Source organism: Oncorhynchus gorbuscha, linkage group LG03 (genome assembly GCF_021184085.1).
Source record: "Oncorhynchus gorbuscha isolate QuinsamMale2020 ecotype Even-year linkage group LG03, OgorEven_v1.0, whole genome shotgun sequence".
NCBI classification, from domain to species: domain Eukaryota; kingdom Metazoa; phylum Chordata; class Actinopteri; order Salmoniformes; family Salmonidae; genus Oncorhynchus; species Oncorhynchus gorbuscha.
In genome coordinates, this window is record NC_060175.1 from 77,431,807 (window position 1) to 77,450,978 (window position 19,172).

At 42.6% G+C, this 19,172-nt stretch overlaps 1 protein-coding gene across 5 annotated transcripts in view; it reads left to right on the top strand.

Annotated features, from left to right (window-relative positions):
* The window catches only part of LOC124031951 (protein NDRG3-like), a 63,936-nt gene that overhangs the window by 19,992 nt on the left and 24,772 nt on the right, over positions 1-19,172 (top strand). For all 5 annotated transcript variants that reach the window (XM_046343798.1, XM_046343802.1, XM_046343800.1 and 2 more), the window contains exons 2-3: positions 1,289-1,376; positions 5,428-5,460. In XM_046343798.1, the coding sequence (XP_046199754.1) occupies positions 1,320-1,376; positions 5,428-5,460 (90 nt within the window). In that variant the 5' untranslated portion in view covers positions 1,289-1,319. The remainder of the gene's footprint in view (positions 1-1,288; positions 1,377-5,427; positions 5,461-19,172) is intronic.

A 19,172-nucleotide genomic window follows, 5' to 3' on the forward strand; every position in this document is an offset into this window, starting at 1 on the left:
GAATTGCTGAAAATTGCCCTAGTGTTCCATTTAGGGTTTTACATAAGTAGGCTGTAGTACGGCAATTGAATCTCATTCACATTGGAAATAAAATGGAACTGAGTTATACTGACAATATACAGTGGAGAGTTTGATGGGTCTCCTTTTAATACTTATGCTCCCATCAAAGCTTCCTTTCCATGTTATTACTTCATTTATGTTCTCCCTAGTGCTCTCCATCACTCTTTAACAGGATTCTTCCTGCGCTCTCTTTCACTAATTCCTATTTCTTCAGTTTTCCTCTCACTCTGTGTGTACTAGAACTTCAGAAATATTCAGTCAACACCACTGGGTCGTTCCACCATCAAAAAGCACAAGACAGAGTATTTTGACACCCACTATATAAATATGTTTCTGTAGTTAGAAACTGGTAAGATTGGCATTCCTGACACATTTTTTGTTTAAATAACATTTTATCGCTGAGAAATTAAACTAATTGATTGCACCCAAATTGGCAATTTTAATTCATAGGATTCAGATCATATTCAATAAATACTGTACCCAACATCTGATTTGGACAAAACTTTTTGCTACAAATGAGTAAGCCATGAGAACCCCATCCAAAACGGGAAAAAGCCACCCACGGACACCCCATGCAAACTCAGCCCAATCGGTATACAGTATCAGTTTTCTGATTAACAAATAGTAGAAAGCTGTAATGTATTCCCTATGAATCTGGTGACTGGCTGTGTCTGTCCGTCTGTATTCAGTCAGCCACCAATTGTGCAAGTTCTCCCACTTAAAAATATGAGAGAGGCCTGTAATTTCCATCAATGGTACACTTCAACTATGACAGACAAAATGAGAAAAAAAATCCAGAAAATCACATTGTAGGATTTTTAATGAATTTATTTGCAAATTATGGTGGGAAATGAAGATGCCAATCTTACCTGATTCTAAGTACATAAACTATTTAAATCTGAGATTGTGGGTGTCTTGGCTTGCTGAAATGACATCACTGGAGTCGTTCCATATGTCATCCCTTTTCCTATATTGTCAGTGAACAATGTTTTTAAAGGGCTCCATTATCAAATGTTGGCTGTGTGCCACACTGTGTCCATAGCAACAGAGCCGCTGGTTTCTCCTTTGTTGGAGTTTGCTGTCCTCCTCTTCAGACTTCTTTTGATGATGGAAGGATAGTGGATATCATTTATCGAGTTGACGCCAGGGAAATAAGTTAGTGGTGGTAGTAGTAGCTTACAACTGCTTCCTGTGAAGAAGACTGACACTCCTCTCTGTCTTCCCCAAGTGTGATTGACAGCTGTCAGACCTAAGTTACGATGGATGAGCTCCAGGATGTGCAGCTGACTGAGATCAAGCCCCTGCTCACAAATAAGGTGAGTGGACAGAAAGATCACACAAATGTACATTTTAGTCATTTAGCAGATGCTCTTATCCAGAGCGACCTACTTAGTGAGTGTATACATTTTCATACCGGTCCCCCATGTGAGTCGAACCCATAACCCTGGCATGGCAAGTGCCATGCTCTACCAAGTGAGAGAGAGATACGCGCGCACACACACTTTCCTTAACACTTGCTAGAGAAAGTTGTCAGCTGTCTTCATTAGCATACGCATCAGATTCATCTACTGTGATCAACCTAAATAAATACCATCGAAAAAAACAATTGATTGAATGTAGTCATGTCTTAAGAATATTTTGTTTATATTGAATAATGATATATATTTAATTTTTTGAAGGACATAAAATGCATGTAAGTATATGTTTTATTCCACAAAGAAATAGGCTACTGCAACATGTAGGCCTCGCATTTTTTTGTTTCTCTTACATTAAAAACAGTGTAATACATTTAATTTAATTTGTAGATTCGATTAGTACTTGAGTTACAGTAAGTAATAGTCTTGTTACAGCGAAACGAAGTAGAAACGAAAGAGTTTATAAGCAACGGGAGCAGGTCAAATTATTTGTCGTTTAGGTAGGCCTTAACACCAATATTTGATAAATAGCCTAGTGCATAAACAATTGTATGCATAAACAATAGTGTTGCATGGTATTCTGAAACTTTTGAACGGTTTGGTACTATAATTTTTGTTACTTTTGGTACTTCTGTGCTGCCCATTTCCCCCTTATAGGGTGAGCACTCTGGTCTGCGTGGGCTGCATCACTCATGCTGCACAGAAGTTGACACACTTGCGACACGTAATGTAGAACTGAAACCGTTAGGACATTGTTTTGTGAACAGTAACTAACAGGCTAGAACACTTTACAATGCAAGAAGATAAGCTATTGGTAACTTTTCTTGCTAACTTACAGCTGAAGCTAACCTCAATTCACTACCCCTAGTACCTTGTTTGTGATAATAGGCAAACCATAATGCAAAATATGCTAATTTCAAAGCTGATTTGCCCCAAACTCTTTATTAAGGGAAGATGAAGGGAAGAGGAAGAGCAGTTTGCGCTGCTGCCACAATTCTTACACTATTGTTCTAAATTCAATCACCCTCTTCATCCTCACCATTCAGTTAATTCAATCGTGAAGTCATGCACAATTATTGTTTTCGATCTGGTTTCTGTCACCCATTCATCCATTGACGTCATTCATTCAGTGTGGTGTCGTGACTTTACTTACATTCAATCTTTTAAATTAATCATGTAACAATTAACTCATTAGGGATTTGGGGCACCACGAGCGGTTGTTTAAGGAGTTACCATCTCCCGAATGAAACTCTAAAGGTCTACCTATCACATCCATAAAACAGTCAACGTAAACTTTGTAACATTCTTGGATCTGCAAAAACCCAGCCTTACTCATGACTCAGTACTACACAAATTGGTTTAATTATTTATTTACTAACTAGCTAAATAATTACACAGGATAACATACACTTAATACATGAGAACAAGGTCCTTAGTGGACTGACACAATTGACACTTATTGTTGATACATTTTAGAACTATTCTCACAGTAATCATATACTTTGCACATGAACCGCTACTTGTTTGGAGTAAGAAATCATGAATGTATTTATGTGTGAATACCGTTCGGCCTTTATCTCTGTCGGAACCAGCCCTCCTTAGGAAGTTTGATGGCCTTTTCAGCGGCATGCTTGTAAGGCTTTGATTGTCCGAAGGGTCCGGACCCTTCTCTTCTACTGTTGTTCACTCTGGAAGATGCTCCTGGCAAGAGCTTGGCTAGCCAGCCGTGTCAATGGTTCCCACTGGGTGATGAGAGTAGCATAATAAGGTGATTTGAGAAGAGTTGTACAGCAGGATAATTTGAAGAGTAGTAGGATGGTCCCACTTAGTCGCTTTTCTACATATTTGACTTAAGACAGCTAATCAGCTGTACCAGTGATTGTCTGAGAGAGGAGTTTTCTCCACCTTGGGTCGAAAGTCAGATTTTGAACCACTTTACAATCGCAGCTGCAGCCTGGCGATGTTCTGGTCTAGTCTGGGAGGTGAGTTGATTTTCTTCCCCTCATGTTGAGGATCAAAGTTCCAACCATTTAAAAAAAAAAATGTAGGCTACTGCCTCACATTTTTCTGGTGCAATATTAATTTCTGTTCCAACCCTTTTTTGCACGCTGGCTGTTCCATCAGTCTGACATGCTCTCTGACCTCACTCGGGCATGGCTACTTACTGTGCACAGTTTATAGAAGACGAATGCTCTTATGGCTCCTAAAATCACATTCCTCAAAAATAATTTAATGTTTTATATTTCATATACAACGTTAAGGATGGAAAGGGAACATACTTTCCAAGGTACAGTATTTCCTTTATAATGACATCACAAAATATAAACCAATATGATATTTGTTTTCTGTAGATCATCTCTGACCATTCCCCACATTCTTATGTTAGAAATATTGTTCCAGTATTCGCTTTAGAAACTGTTAGTCTTTCCACCGAAACACTATCTGTTAACAAAGACATTCCTTTGATTAATACTGGAGTGGAAAATAGTCTTCTTTAATTTATTACAGGCTGTGAGCTGTCAACCCCCACCAGCTCGCTCCCTCCCATCTTCTGTGGGTGAGAGAGGTTTGGTTACGGTCAACCATTGTCAAGCTGATCTAACCCATTGGCTCCTCACAGGACAGTCATGACAGGACACATTAACGCCTGGGTACCAACGCCTTACGCGGCATTTGTCTTGACCCCTTAAGGTAGTAATAGGTCTGTGGGGGGGAACTGGCAAATAACCTCAATACTTTTCTGCTTGTGATTTTAAACAATTCTGACAACTTAAATAATGTAAAATACAAATATTTAGGTAAAGTAAGGGAAGGAGCAGAGTGCCCTTTGGTGGTTCTAGTGTTAACTATCACTTTCACACTCCTTTACTCCCACATAGGTTCACCTTTCACTAGCCTCGCTTGATCATTTAGCCATTGCAAGAACTACATCTAAACAGAGGGTCCATGCACTGCTCTGTCAATCTCCACATCTACATGTTATCAGTCTGCTGACATAGCCCATACTGCTGCTCCGTTGGTAACCTTTGGAAACCAGGCTGGAGGAGATGATATGAGAGGCTGAGCCAAAGTGTAATGATATTGGCTTTACATTTGCTCAAGGGCACATCGACCGAGTTTTCATCGAGTCGGCTCGGGGATTCGAACCAGCAAACTTTTTGGTTAATGGCCCAACGCTCTTAACCGCTAGGCTACCTGCCGCACTAGAAGTAATGGTAGATTAGATGAGACTGTATTGGTAGTTAGCAGGTACTTGGAGCTGATAAAAGATTGACATTGTCAGGAAGAGGGCTTGCATAGTGGGCTATATTTGATCTCACAGTGAATCAACCATAAGTTTTAAAACAGCATCTCACTTTGCTTACTACACTATGGTGGGTGGCTGAGGCACTTGAACCACTCCTCAAGCTTAAACCCCTTGACCCTGCCTTGTTAGATATGGCCTGACTAACTGTAGTGGGGAATGTGACCGTGAGTGAGAGCATGTTTGTTCTGACTGTGTAAGGGTCTGCAGTAATGATCCTGTATTAGCTCTGCGACATCTGCTCAGTGTCTCCACTCTCCTCTCCAGCAGTACATCACTGTTAATGATGAGGGTGGGTGGAGGGCTCAGTATGAGGACAGTAATGACACAAACAACACAGGGTGAAACACACACACAGAGAGAGAGGCAGGACTTGGCATCAGCCACTAGAGGTAATCTACTCTACACAGTGATCTGAGACGGCTCGTGGTCCCCTCAGCCTCCGAGTGAAGGCTGTGGCTCTACAGGCTCTTCAGAAGGCCTTGGAGCAGAATGGAGTACTGAGGGATAACGAATGAGGAGAGAAGAGGAGCTTTTTACCCTCGTGCTTACTCGGCTCTCTTTTTCTCACACTCTAGATTAGAAGGTTAAGAGATCTGGCACTCGTTTATGACTTAAACTCATCAATAAATGTTCTTCTCTCTGCAGAATGGGCGGAACTTCCAGGACTTTGACTGTCAGGTGAGTCAAACATCTCTTAGATGTATGAAATGTGCCTAAAATATCATGGAATGGCTGGGCACATTTGGGTCCAGGCCAGACTGCTCTCTCTGGATCTAGGGCCTATTGGCCAGGAGTGTGTTGTCTACGTTAGGCTGGTCAGTCTGTGAGATTGTTGCAGCTTTGATGCTGTGCTAATTACTCTTGTCTTTGGAGAAAGCACAGTTGTTTTGTGGTTTCTGGGTGGCAATCTGACCAACACCATCATGGTAAGTGATAATGGCTGTGTTTTCAAAGGCAGCCTAATTCTGATCTTTTTTCACAATTGAAAATATCAGAATTGCGCTGCCTGTGTAAACACAGCTATTGTAATGTGCATCTATCTACCTGATAGTTAGCTTTGTTTCCTTCTCCTTATGATACATGGTTGACTTATTTCCACGCGCACACTCTCTCCTCTCATGCGACCTTGTAAGACACTTCTCTGATTGGTGATTGATTGGCCAAGCAATACTTGTGGCAGATTTGACAGGGGCGCTGTATGTTGTTAGCTCAGCCACTCGTGTCCGCTGGGTTGGTGTGCTGTAGATTGCTGTTATTAGACAGTGGATGTATTCACTGAATCCTAACAACCCATAGGCTTTGCAGTGTAATACAGCCAACCTAACCACCTACAGGGGCCTTGAGAGAAGCCTTGCTGGATCTCATTCCGTTAATGACTCTCCTCTCCCAGTCCTTCAGTGCTATTCGGCTTCCTAAATGAACATCCTGCGCCTCAGCTGGCTTCTGAAGCATCATTTATTTCGAAGTCTACCTCGTCTTCACGATTTCCGAGACGGATAGACCCAGGCATTAATGGAACAGAAAATAAACAGCCTTGCAAGTTGCCAATCCCATCAAGGGCTGGAGCTAAATATAGCAGCAGGTAGGGAGTTGCGTTGAATCTTGAGTGTGCTCAATAGAGCATTCTCTGTTATCTACTCCTCGTCTCGTCAGCAGAGAGCAAGGACGTCATGGCAACGCATGCCCTATGGATGAGGGGTGACGAGGGATGTTGCAGTGACCGTATTACCGCCACACTGGCAGTCACGAGTCATGAAGGCAGTCAAATTCCACATGACCGTTTAGTCACAATACGGCAACTGCACCGCAGGGCTCTCCAGAGGGTGGTGCGGTCTGCACAATGCGTCACCGGGGGCAAACTACCTGCCCTCCAGGACACCTACAACACCCGATGTCACAGGAAGGCAAAAAAGATCATCAAGGACAATAACTAGCCAAGTCACTACCTGTTCACCCCGCTTCCATCCAGAAGGTGAGGTCAGTACAGATGCTTCAAAGCTGGGACAGAGAGATTGAAAAACAGCTTCTATCTCAAGGCCATCAGATATTTCAACAGCCACCACCTCCACAGAGAGGCTGCTGCCTACATAGACTTGATATCATTGGCCGCTTTAATAAATGGAACACTAGTCACTTTTTAATAATGCCACTTTAAGAATGTTTACATATCTTGCATTACTCATCTCGTATGTATGCACTGTATATTGTATCCTTCACTATCTATTCTTTACTATCTATTGCATCTTAGCCGCTCTGTCACTGCTCGCCCATATATTTTATACTTCTCATCCCGTTCCTTTATTAGATTGTGTGTATTAGGTCTTGTTGTGGAATTGTTAGATACTGCTGCACTGTCTGATATAGAAGCATAAGCATTTCGCTACACTCGCAATAACATCTGCTAACCATGTGTATGTGACCAATAAACTTGGATTTGATTTGACAGTAATTAGGTTTCTCCAAGCTCTGATGCTGGTCATTGGTAGCCTACCAAACTTGCTAACTTCCTGGTGCTCAGCACTTTTTTGTCGCTCTAATCACTCTGACATCAATGCAAATGTGTTCGAAAATCTCATCAAACAGCCCATGAGCTCATGTTGCTCTACATTTCTATAGGTTATACAATTGCGTGAGAAAACCAACTGATGGCCGCTAATAGAAAGACGAGGTTCCCATCAACTTTCTACAGGCTAGACCTACTATATTTATTTTTCAACTTTCCCAATATTAAGCACAATGCTTATATTTTACAACAGAAGTAAAGCCTACCTGGCTGGCATGAAAATGAACCATGTGGAAAGTGTCCTCCATTTGCTATTTAATTGCATAGATTACATGATTACATTTTTTTCCCCAGCTGCCCCTGTTTCCATACAGGTGCATGATAATGGTCCATTCTAAATCAAAACAAATGTCATACATATATTATTTAGTATAGAGTACCAGTCAAAAGTTTGGACACCTAGTCATTGCAGGGTTATTCATTATTTTTTTTACTATTTTCTAAATTGTAGAATAATAGTGAAGACAACAAAACTATGAAATAACACATATGGAATAATGTCGTAACCCAAAAAGTGTTAAACAAATCAAAATATATTTGAGATTCTTCAAAGTAGCCACCCTTTGCCTTGATGACAGCTTTGCAAACTCTTGGCATTCTCTCAACCAGCTTCACCTGGAATGCTTTTCCAACCGTCTTGAAGAAGTTCCCACACATGCTGAGCACTTGTTGATTGCTTTTCCTTCACTCTGTGGTCCAAGTCATCCCAAACCATCTCAATTCGGTTGAGGTCGGGTGATTGTGGTGGCCAGGACATCTGATGCAGCACTCCATCACTCTCCTTCTTGGTCAAATATCCCTTACACAGCCTGGAGGTGAGTTGGGTCATTGTCCTGTTGTAAAAACAAATGATAGTCCCACTAAGCGCATACCAGATGGGATGGCGTATAGCTGCAGAATGCTGTGGTAGACATACTGGTTAAGTGTGCCTTGAATTCTAAATAAATCACTGACAGTGTCACCAGCAAAGCACCATCACACCACCACCTCCATGCTTCACGGTGGGAACCACACATGCGGAGATCATCCGTTCACCTACTTTGCGTCTCACAAAGACACAGCAGTTGGAACCAAAAATCTAAACTTTCGACTGCAGACCGGAGGATTCTTGGTGATTCTTGGCCCAAGCAAGTCTCTTCTTATTATTAGTGTCCTTTTAGTAGTGGTTTCTTTGCAGCAATTCGACCATGAAGGCCTTACTCACATAATCTCCTCTGAACAGTTGATGTTGAGGTTTGTCTGTTACTTGAACTCTGTGAAGCATTTATTTGGCCTGAAATCTGAGGTGCAGTTAACTCCTCCTTTCCTGTGGCGGTCCTCATGAGAGCCAGTTTCATCTTGAAGAAATAGTCTAAGTTGAGTTTTTCCGGATTGACTGAGCTTCATGTCTTAAAGTAACGATGGACTGTTATTTCTCTTTGCTTATTTGAGTTGTTCTCGCCATAATATGGACTTGGTCTTTTACCAAACAGGGCTATCTTCTGTATACCACCCCTACCTTGTCACAACACAACTGATTGGCTCAAATGCATTAAGAACTATGAAAAATCCACAAATTAACTATTACAAGTCACACCTGTTAATTGAAATGCATTCCAGGTGACTACCTCGTGAAGCTGGTTGAGAGAAGCAAAGAGTGTGTAAAGCTGTCATCAAGGCAAAGGGGGGCTCCTTTGAAGAATCTCATTTGATTTGTTTAACACTTTTTTTTGGTTACTACATGATTCCATATGTGTTATTTAATAGTTTTGTTGTCTTCACTATTATTCTACAATGTAGACAATGGTAAAAATAAAGAACCTGCAATGACTAGGTGTGTCAACTTGACTGGTACTGTAGGTAAAGACAACATTAAATCAAGAATAGTCTGATGGGTGACAATATTAGCCTACCACTTGTGAATGATGACCAGTATAAGAAAGAATGCCTTTTTTTGTGCGATATGTTTTAATACGGTTTGTATCAAGGTTTGTAACTTAAGTGGCCAAATAACTTGTTCGAATTTAGCACATTAAATCGCTTTTCAAGGGGTGTAGAGCCTAACTGGCAAATGTTTATTTTATTTTACCTTTATTTAACCAGGTAGGCAAGTTGAGAACAAGTTCTCATTTACAATTGCGACCTGGCCAAGATAAAGGAAAGCAGTTCAACACATACAACGACACAGAGTTACACATGGAGTAAAACAAAAATACAGTCAATAAAACAGTAGAAAAATAAGTATATATACGATGTGAGCAAATGAGGTGAGATATGGGAGGTAAAGGCAAAAAAAAGGCCATGGTGGCGAGGTAAATATAATATAGCAAGTAAAACACTGGAATGGTAGATTTGCAGTGGAAGAATGTACAAAGTAGAAATAAAAATAATGGGGTGCAAAGGAGCTAAATAAATACAGTAGGGGAAGAGGTAGTTGTTTGGGATACGTTATAGATGGGCTATGTACAGGTGCAGTAATCTGTGAGCTGCTCTGACAGCTGGTGCTTAAAGCTAGTGGGGGAGATGCGTGTTTCCAGTTTCAGAGATTTTTGTAGTACGTTCCAGTCAATGGCAGCAGAGAACTGGAAGGAGAGGTGGCCAAATGAAGAATTGGATTTGGGGGTGACCAGAGAGATATACCTGCTGGAGTGTGTGCTACAGGTGGATGCTGCTATGGTGACCAGCGAGCTGAGATAAGGGGGGACTTTACCTAGCAGGGTCTTGTAGATGACATGGAGACGGTGGGTTTGGCAACATAAAGAAGCGAGGGCCAGCCAACGAGAGAGTACAGGTCGCAGTGGTGGGTAGTATATGGGGCTTTGGTGACAAAACGGATGGCACTGTGATGGACTGCATCCAATTTATTGAGCAGGGTATTGGAGGCTATTTTGTAAATGACATCGCCGAAGTCGATGATCGTTAGGATGGTCAGTTTTACGAGGGTATGTTTGGCAGCATGAGTGAAGGATGCTTTGTTGCGAAATAGGAAGCCGATTCTAGATTTAACTTGGGATTGGAGATGTTTGATGTGAGTCTGGAAGGAGAGTTTACATTCTAACCAGACACCTAGGTATTTGTAGTTGTCCACATATTCTAAGTCTGAACCGTCCAGAGTAGTGATGCTGGATGGGTGGGCAAGTGCAGGCAGCGAACGGTTGAAGAGCATGCATCTAGTTTTACTTGTATTTAAGAGCAGTTGGCCACGGAAAGAGTTGTATGGCATTGAAGCTCGTCTGGAGGGTTGTTAACACAGTGTCCAAAGAAGGGCCAGAAGTATACATAATGGTGTCATCTGCGTAGAGGTGGATCAGAGACTCAACAGCAGCAAGAGCGACATCATTGAGGTATACAGAGAAGAGTCGGCCCAAGAATTGAACCCTGTGGCACCCCCATAGAGACTGCCAGAGGCCCGGACAACAGGCCCTCCGATTTGACAAACTGAACTCTATCAGAGAAGTAGTTGGTGAACCAGGCGAGGCAATCATTTGAGAAACCAGGGTAATCGAGTCTGCCGATGAGGATGTGATGATTGACAGAGTCGAAAGCTTTGGCCAGGTCAATGAATACAGCTGCACAGTATTGTTTCTTATCAATGGCTTTAAGATATCGTTTAGGACCTTGAGCGTGACTGAGGTGCACCCATGACCAGCTCTGAAACCAGATTGCACTTGGCTTTCAAAGACCTTAGAAAGGCAGGGTAGGATAGATATAGGTCTGTAGCAGTTTGGGTCTAGAGTTGGGTCTAGAGTGTCCCCTCCTTTGAAGAGGGGGATGACCGCAGCTGCTTTCCAATCTTTGGGAATCTCAGACCACACGAAAAAGTTTGAACAGGCTAGTAATAGGGGTTGCAACAATTTCGGCAGATCATTTTAGGAAGAAAGGGTCCAGATTGTCTAGCCCGGGTTATTTGTAGGGGTCCAGATTTTGCAGCTCTTTCAGAACATCAGCTGACTGTATTTGGGAAGGGGGGGAAGGCTTGGGCGAGTTGCAGTGGGTAGTACGGTGCAGTTGACCGTGGTAGGGGTAGCCAGGTGTAAAGCATGGCCAGCCGTAGAAAAAATGCTTATTGAAATGTTCAATTGTAGTGGATTTATCGGTGGTGACAGAGTTTCCTATCCTCAGTGCAGTGGGCAGCTGAGAGGAGGTGTTCTTATTCTCTGTGGATTTTAGTGTCCCAGAACTTTTTTGAGTTTGTGTTGCAGGAAGCAAATTTCTGCTTGAACAAGCTAGCCTTGGCTTTTCTAACTGCCTGTGTTGGGTATATTGGTTTCTAACTTCCCTGAAAAGTTGCATATCACGGGGGCTGTTCGATGCTAATGCAGAATGCCATAGAATGTTTTTGTGTTGGTTATAAGGGCAGTCAGGTCTGAAGAGAAACGAGGGCTATATCTGTTCCTGGTTCTACATTTCTTGAAGGGGGCATGCTTATTTAAGATGGTGAGGAAGACATTTAAAAAATAAAATAAAAAACAGGCATCCTCTACTGACGGGATGAGATCACTATCCTTCCAGGATACCCCGGCCAGGTCGATTAGAAAGGCCTGCTCACTGAGGTGTTTCAGGGAGTGTTTGACAGTGATGAATGTAGGTCCCTTGACCGCTGACCCATTACGGATGCAGGCAATGAGGCAGTGATCGCTGAGATCTTGGTTGAAAACAGCAAAGATGTATTTAGAGGGCAAGTTGGTTAGGATGATATCTGAGGGTGCCCGTGTTAACGGTAGGTTCATTTGATAATTTTATATATATTTTTAGCAGTGCTTGTGTTTCAAGTTTGGAGAAGAACATTTTCACCATTAAAAATGTACCTTTTTTATAAGAAAATAATTACATGCATAATTGCATTTGTGGTCACTTTTGATTGCGTTTTCCTGCTAATAGAACATTTGCACTTTTAGCCTACTACCATGTGCGCATTATTGTGCTTATAATGTGAAGAAATAGCCTAATCGTTTATCAAGATTTTAAACTAAACGTTCTGATCTGTTGCATTAGCCACATTGCTTAAAACTGTTTTTTGATAGTGGTTGTATTACTCTGGGATCTATCGCATCCCACAACTGTCTCAGCCTATGTTTGGAATATTTATTTATTGCACAGAATAGAATAGCCGACTTTTGCACTATGGGGGATAGTAGATTGGCATAGGCAAGTGCTTTTGCTGTTCGTTAGGCCTACTCATCTTGTTGGCTGACAAAGTACAGGTGGACAGTTCTTCCAATATCTTAAATATGAACCTAAAAATTGGATAAGGACACTTGCCTTTGCATCCCCAATGTGTCTGTCTTCACTTGTAGCCTGTGAGAAAGACCCGATAACGTGACAGAGAGGCTTGTGAGTGAGAGGCGCTTCGGATTGTGCAGCACACTCAAGGAGAATTGTATTCTTCATACTATAAAATATAAAAATAATCCCATGGAATTATAAGCAAATCTTGTCTGCTAAATGAAGCCTGCAGCTATTTGGCATATCCACATCAGGACCTAACGTAAGGACAACTCAAGAGTATGCAATTTTTTTTATTTTGAAATAGACCACATTTTCTTCATGCTTCTTTAGATCTAAAATAAATAATGGATTTATTGTGAAAGTTTAGGCTATATTACATATATTTATTAGAATCTTTTTAAATGGCATGTAGACTATGTGTGGAAGCCAGGAGATGCTAAATGTGTTTGGTAATGAACAGTCAATTACCTACAGTTATTTGCTTGACAATCACCGTCTGACAAAATTTAATCACGGCCACAGCCCTAGGGGTGACATCTAGGGTTGCACATTTTGGGAAAAATATGGGAATTAACAGCAATGCATGCAAATTAATATTAATACCATTTAAATGTAGATGTTTTTTGCATTGGATATGTTTACCATGTAATATGGAGACAGAAACATATACCGTATCGTAAGTAGACATAATTGCAAATGATTGTATCCTTCCAAAATAAATAAAACTATTTAGTTACGAATTGAACTTAAATTAAATGAAATTGACTCTCCACATGGGGGATGATTTCACTCAACAACAAAAGGGAATATTGAATGATCCCCAATGTTCCATGTCCCAAAAACGTTTTCAACATACATCTAAAAAATGAAATGAAAATATAATGAAAGTCAAGAAACTAACGCTTTGGTTGTCTTCCTCTCTCCCTGGACCTCCTCAATGTTCACCTCCTTAAACATCAGCCTGAGGCCTCATCTTCACTGTCACTTTCCAACCTTGTTGAGGATGGCTCGTTGTCAGGCTCAAAAAGCCTCAAATTTGCCCGGATAGCCACCAATTTTTCAACCCTTTTATTGGTCAGCCTGTTGCGTGCTTTGTTATGTGTGTTCCCAAACAAGGACCAGTTACACTCTGAGGCGGCTGATGTCGGTGGGATTCGGAGGATGATGGAGGCAACAGGGGAAGAGCCACAAAGTCCCTTCCATCAGGTGGCTGACGAGATATGTTGGCACGACTGCCATATTGCATCTCCATCCTAAAGCCCTTGCTTGGAAGTATAATTCGCCAGACTCAAGAACATTGCCCTCATCCAGGCCAAGGTGGCGAGACATGGTAGTGATGACACCATAGGCCTTGTTGTTATTTCAGAACTGCTTGGAGCAACAGTGAAGTGGGCAGGGCAGTATGGATTTCTTATCTTATATCTGCAAGCAGAGTCTGAACATCAGACAGGATGACATTGAGGGAGACAATCTGTACAATGGCTACTGCTATAGGTTTCAGGAGTTTCAGGCTGCTTACCACTCTCTCCCAAAATACATCATCCAGGAGGATGCTCTTGATGGGGCTGTCCATATCGGCAGACTGTGATATGGCCATTTAAAAAATAAAAAAAATGTACCTTTTATTTTACTAGGCAAGTCAGTTAAGAACAAATTCTTATTTTCAATGACGGCCTAGGAACAGTGGGTTAACTGCCTGTTCAGGGGCAGAACGACAGATTTGTACCTTGTCAGCTCGAGGATTCGAACTTGCAACCTTTCGGTTACTAGTCCAACGCTCTAACCACTAGGCTACCCTGCCTCCCCATTTTCTTGGAGAGACTCCTTCCCCTCCAGGAGACTGTCTAGCATGATGACATCACAACGTCAATGGGTGTTGCGGGCAGCTTATTCTTCTCGCTTTGCTAATTGAGGTAGATTGCTGCTGCAACTTGATGACCCTTCACATACCTAACTATTTCATTGGCTCTCTTGTAGAGTGTTTCTATTGTTTTCAGTGCCTTGAGGAACAGATTCATGATGTGAGGGTAAGTCTTCTCCACTTTAGACCAAGCATCCTTCATGTTCGCAGCATTGTCTGTCACCAGTGCAAATACTTAATATATAATAATAATAATAATACTTTCAATGGTCCAAGGTCATTGACTGCCTTCAGCTCATCTGCAATGTAGAGACCAGTATGTCTGTTGTCCCTTGTGTCTGTGCTCTTGTAGAAATACTGGTTGAGGAGTGGAGATCTAGTTAATTATTCCTTGCCCACAAACATTCGACCACCCATCAGAGATGATTGCAATACAGTCAGCTTTCTCTATGACTTGCTTGACCGTCACTTGAACTCTGTTGAACTCTGCATCCAGCAAAATATTAGATAAAGCATGTCTAGGTTGGAGGGTGCAGAGTGAAGAACATTCAGAAATATCTTCCAAAACACGTTGCCTGTGAACATCAGAGGTAAACCAGTTGCAGATAAAGCTCAAGCAAGACATTCATCAGCATTTCTCTGACTACGTTCTTCCATTGAGTCAAAAAAACTGATTCCAGGAGGACCATGAGCTGTTGCTACCGATAAGGTGTCTGATTCATCATTTTCACCTCGAATAGAATTAGGGGGACTTTTGTCAGATGTTGTGAGTGCTGAGGGAATTGTATGCACTTGGCCAGATGATTCTGCATCTTTGTTGCATTCTTCAACAAATGTTTTGGCACAGTATTTGCAAACGTACCCAGCTTTTCCTTCTACATTAGCTGCAGTGAAATGTCTCCACACATCAGATAGTGCCCATGGCATTTTCCTGTAAAGATTTTATTTATTTAAATGTAATAAAAAAACAATACCATTCCATGTTACCCTCCGATCCAACAGGTCCCAGACATGCTCAATGGGATTGAGGTCCGGGCTCTTCGCTGGCCATGGCAGAACACTGACATTCCTGTCTTGCAGGAAATCACGCACAGAACGAGCAGTATGGCTGGTGGCATTGTCATGTCAGGAGGAGCTGCAGGAAGGGTACCACATGAGGGAGGAGGATGTCTTCCCTGTAACGGACAAAGTTTAGATTGCCTGCAATGACAACAAGCTCAGTCCGATGACGGACTCTCCACCTCCAAATCGATCCCGCTCCAGAGTACAGGCCTCGGTGAAACGCTCATTCCTTCGACGATAGACATGAATCCGACCATCACCCCTGGTGAGACAAAACCGCGACTCGTCAGTGAGGAGCACTTTTTGCCAGTCTTGTCTGGTCCAGCGACGGTGGGTTTGTGCCCATAGGTGACGTTGTTGCCGGTGATGTCTGGTGAGGACCTGCCTTACAACAGGCCTACAAGCCCTCAGTCCAGCCTCTCTCAGCCTATTGCAGACAGTCTGAGCACTGATGGAAGGATTGTGGGTTCCTGGTGTAACTTGGGCAGTTGTTGTTGCCATCCTGTACTTGTCCCGCAGGTGTGATGTTCGGATGTACCGATCCTGTGCAGGTGTTGTTACATGTGGTCTGCCGCTGTGAGGACGGTCAGCTGTCTGTCCTGTCTCCCTGTAGCGCTATCTTAGGCGTCTCACAGTGCGGACATTGCAATTTATTGCCCTGGCCACATCTGCAGTCCTCATGCCTCCTTGCAGCATGCCTAAGGCACGTTCACGCAGATGAGCAGGGACCCTGGGCATCTTTCTTTTGGTGTTTTTCAGAGTCAGTAGAAAGGTCTCTTTAGTGTCCTAAGTTTTCAAAACTATGACCTTAATTGCCTACCGTCTGCAAGCTGTTAGTGTCTTAACGACTGTTCCACGGGTGCATTTTCATTAATTGTTTATGGTTCATTGAACAAGCATGAGAAACAGTGTTTTAAAACCTTTACAATGAAGATCTGGGAAGTTATTTGGATTTTTACGAATTGTCTTTGAAAGACAGGGCCCTGAAAAAGGTGTGTTTCTTTTTTTGCTGAGTTTATAAAATATATTCACCCCACCAAGTATGTTAATCAAAACTTGTAGTCCTTGGCTCAGACAGTGCTGTAGTGTGGGCTCAATAGCATCTCATTTGTGTGCAAGATCTTGAGAATCAGCTGTACATGTGATGGAAGAATGCACTGTACATGCAGAGGGTTGCAATTCCATTGAATTGGGGATAGTTTAACCAAAATATGCCACAAGACCTAGAATTGCCTTATGTGTATCCCACAAAGAAGGTTCACTGTTAAAAGCTAAAGTTTTTGAGGAATTTAAGCAAAATTCCCCAAATTCCAGGGCTTAATTTCCCATGGGAAAATTCCCAGAAATTTACCGGATACTTTCCAACCCTTTACAACCCACCATCTCCTCTTCTCATTTTCCCTCATTACACCTAAGAATATTTCCCTATTTTTATAACCGTACACAGGGGTTGGAAATAGGTTGCTGTACTCGGTCACTTAATTTAGTCTCCTATCCGTCATGGTTAGGAGGGAGAAATGGAAAGTATGAACATTGGTTTAGGATGGAATGAAGGACAGTGTTGTCGGTGTGTGTTCTGTTTGCCTTTAAAAAAAAACTCTTACCTCTTTCTCCCCACTTTTCGTGGTATCCAATTGGTAGTTCCAGTCTTGTCTCATCGCTGCAACTCCAGTACGGACTCTGGTGAGGCGAAGGTTGATAGCCATGCGTCCTACATAACACGACCCAACCAAGCCGCACTGCTTCTTGACACAATGCCCGCTTAACCCGGAAGCCAGCCAACCAATGTGTCGGAGGAAACACTACACCTGGTGACCATGTCAGTGTGCATGCGCTTGGCCCGCCACAAGGGGTCACTAGTGCGCGATGGGACAAGGACATCCCTGCCGGTCAAACGCCCCCCCCTAACCCGGACGACCCTGGGCCAGTTGTGCGCCGCCCTATGGGTCTCCCGGAGAGCATTCGGTTCAACTGGGCTGTCGTTAGGTGAGACAGAGTTGTGGTTATGATAATGGAAACAGGCAGTGCATCACCATTCACCATTCTGTCACAAAACATAAAAAGGCATGGTTGTCATGGCAATCCTCTTACCTCTACACAGTAGCTATATTTTTCCAGTCCAGTGATTGAGTGGAAATTATGTAATATTAGTGTACCTCAAAGCACCAGTGATTGGCCTCCAGAAGATGGCATCATTAGCACACGTTTGAGACTCTGACTAAACCCCAGGGAACAAGGGTATAGAATTGCAAAACCATCAGTTGATATAATTAAGTATTGCTGACAGAGCTAAATTCAACATTTCTTTGCTTTAACCATGACAAGTGTTCTTTAGTTTGATGATGGTGTCCTTGACTGGCCATGTGTAAGCAAAATTTTGGGCTTTGTTTGTTTGTGTTCGGGGTTAGCCTACTCGTTGATGTTATTGATGTGACTGCTTGACACCATCCTATCCTGTCACCCTGGCATGTCATGTGGTCTGTCTGTTTTCAGCATATAGCATATGGCAATGGGCACTTTGACTGGCACAAAGCCTGGAAATAAGGTATACAGTGCTGACGACAACCTTCCTTATCATGTCCTCTCAGTGTTTTTCCTATAGGTCGGTCATGCGGTCTCCCCTGGTGTTCTGTGACCTAGATGACAGGGCAGGGTCCTGACTCCTTACGACAGATGTTGGGCGCCCGCCGAGAGACAGATTTAATGTGAAGGAGTCATTTTTGGCGGGTCGGGTATTTATATCCCAACACGGCCATCAGGGGTGGTGGGGAGGAGATTATGGTAATGGAGAGGAGGGGTAGATGAATGCACAGGTTAGTGTAAACACTTTGGTTGATATGGAAAATGTACAACTCACTATCTTATGGTAATAAGTAAGTATGTAGCGCCCTCTTAGGCTGATGCCCTGAACTGCAATTTTCTGAAGAGACATTTTTCTATGCAGGCATGCAGTTGCTCTTTCTTGTCTCTTTTTGAGCTGATAGTTCAGTACTGTACACAACGAGTTGACAGTTTGTTGGCTGATCATGACAGTTAGCAGTTATTGTAAACTAGAAACCAACTTGCTCGCATTGCACAAAACACCTGGTTTTAGTCTCTCCCACAGAAAGCATGTACCCTGCAGAGAGGGGGCTGTATGTTGCTCAGGGAACCCTCATTTGCAGAGATACCCTCTCCCCCTCACAGTAATGTCACTATAAGGCAGGTGTTTCCTGTCAAGAAGCTTGAAGTACGCTCATCTCAAAGAACCCCACCTTTTAGAGCTCCGCTTTAGAAGCTATCAAATGTCAATGATGCAAGTCTGCTCAGAGCCTGGCCTAGTGATCTACACAGTTGTAGAATGTTCAGGGTAATTTCCTTTGTCTTAAAAACTTCCAGGTCAAGTAGGTAGTACGTACAGCTTTGTCTTTAAGACAAAGTTAGTCTGACATGGTTCATTAACATTCCACTTGAACAAAGAGTTATTTGACATTTGTTGTGTGATTCCAGGACTGCCACTTTACTTCAATGAGTTAAGGTTGTTCTAACTCCAGGAACCTGCTCTTATTTGGGGTTCATCAGTCCTCGCCAGCCTCCAAGGCTGTGGTGCATGGTTAGCCTACTGCAGACCAGAGTGGCCATGGCAGCCAGGGATCCCAGGGTTGGGTCTAGGTAGCAAAAATGGCACTGACCCAGTTTGGGATATGGTTTTGGGCT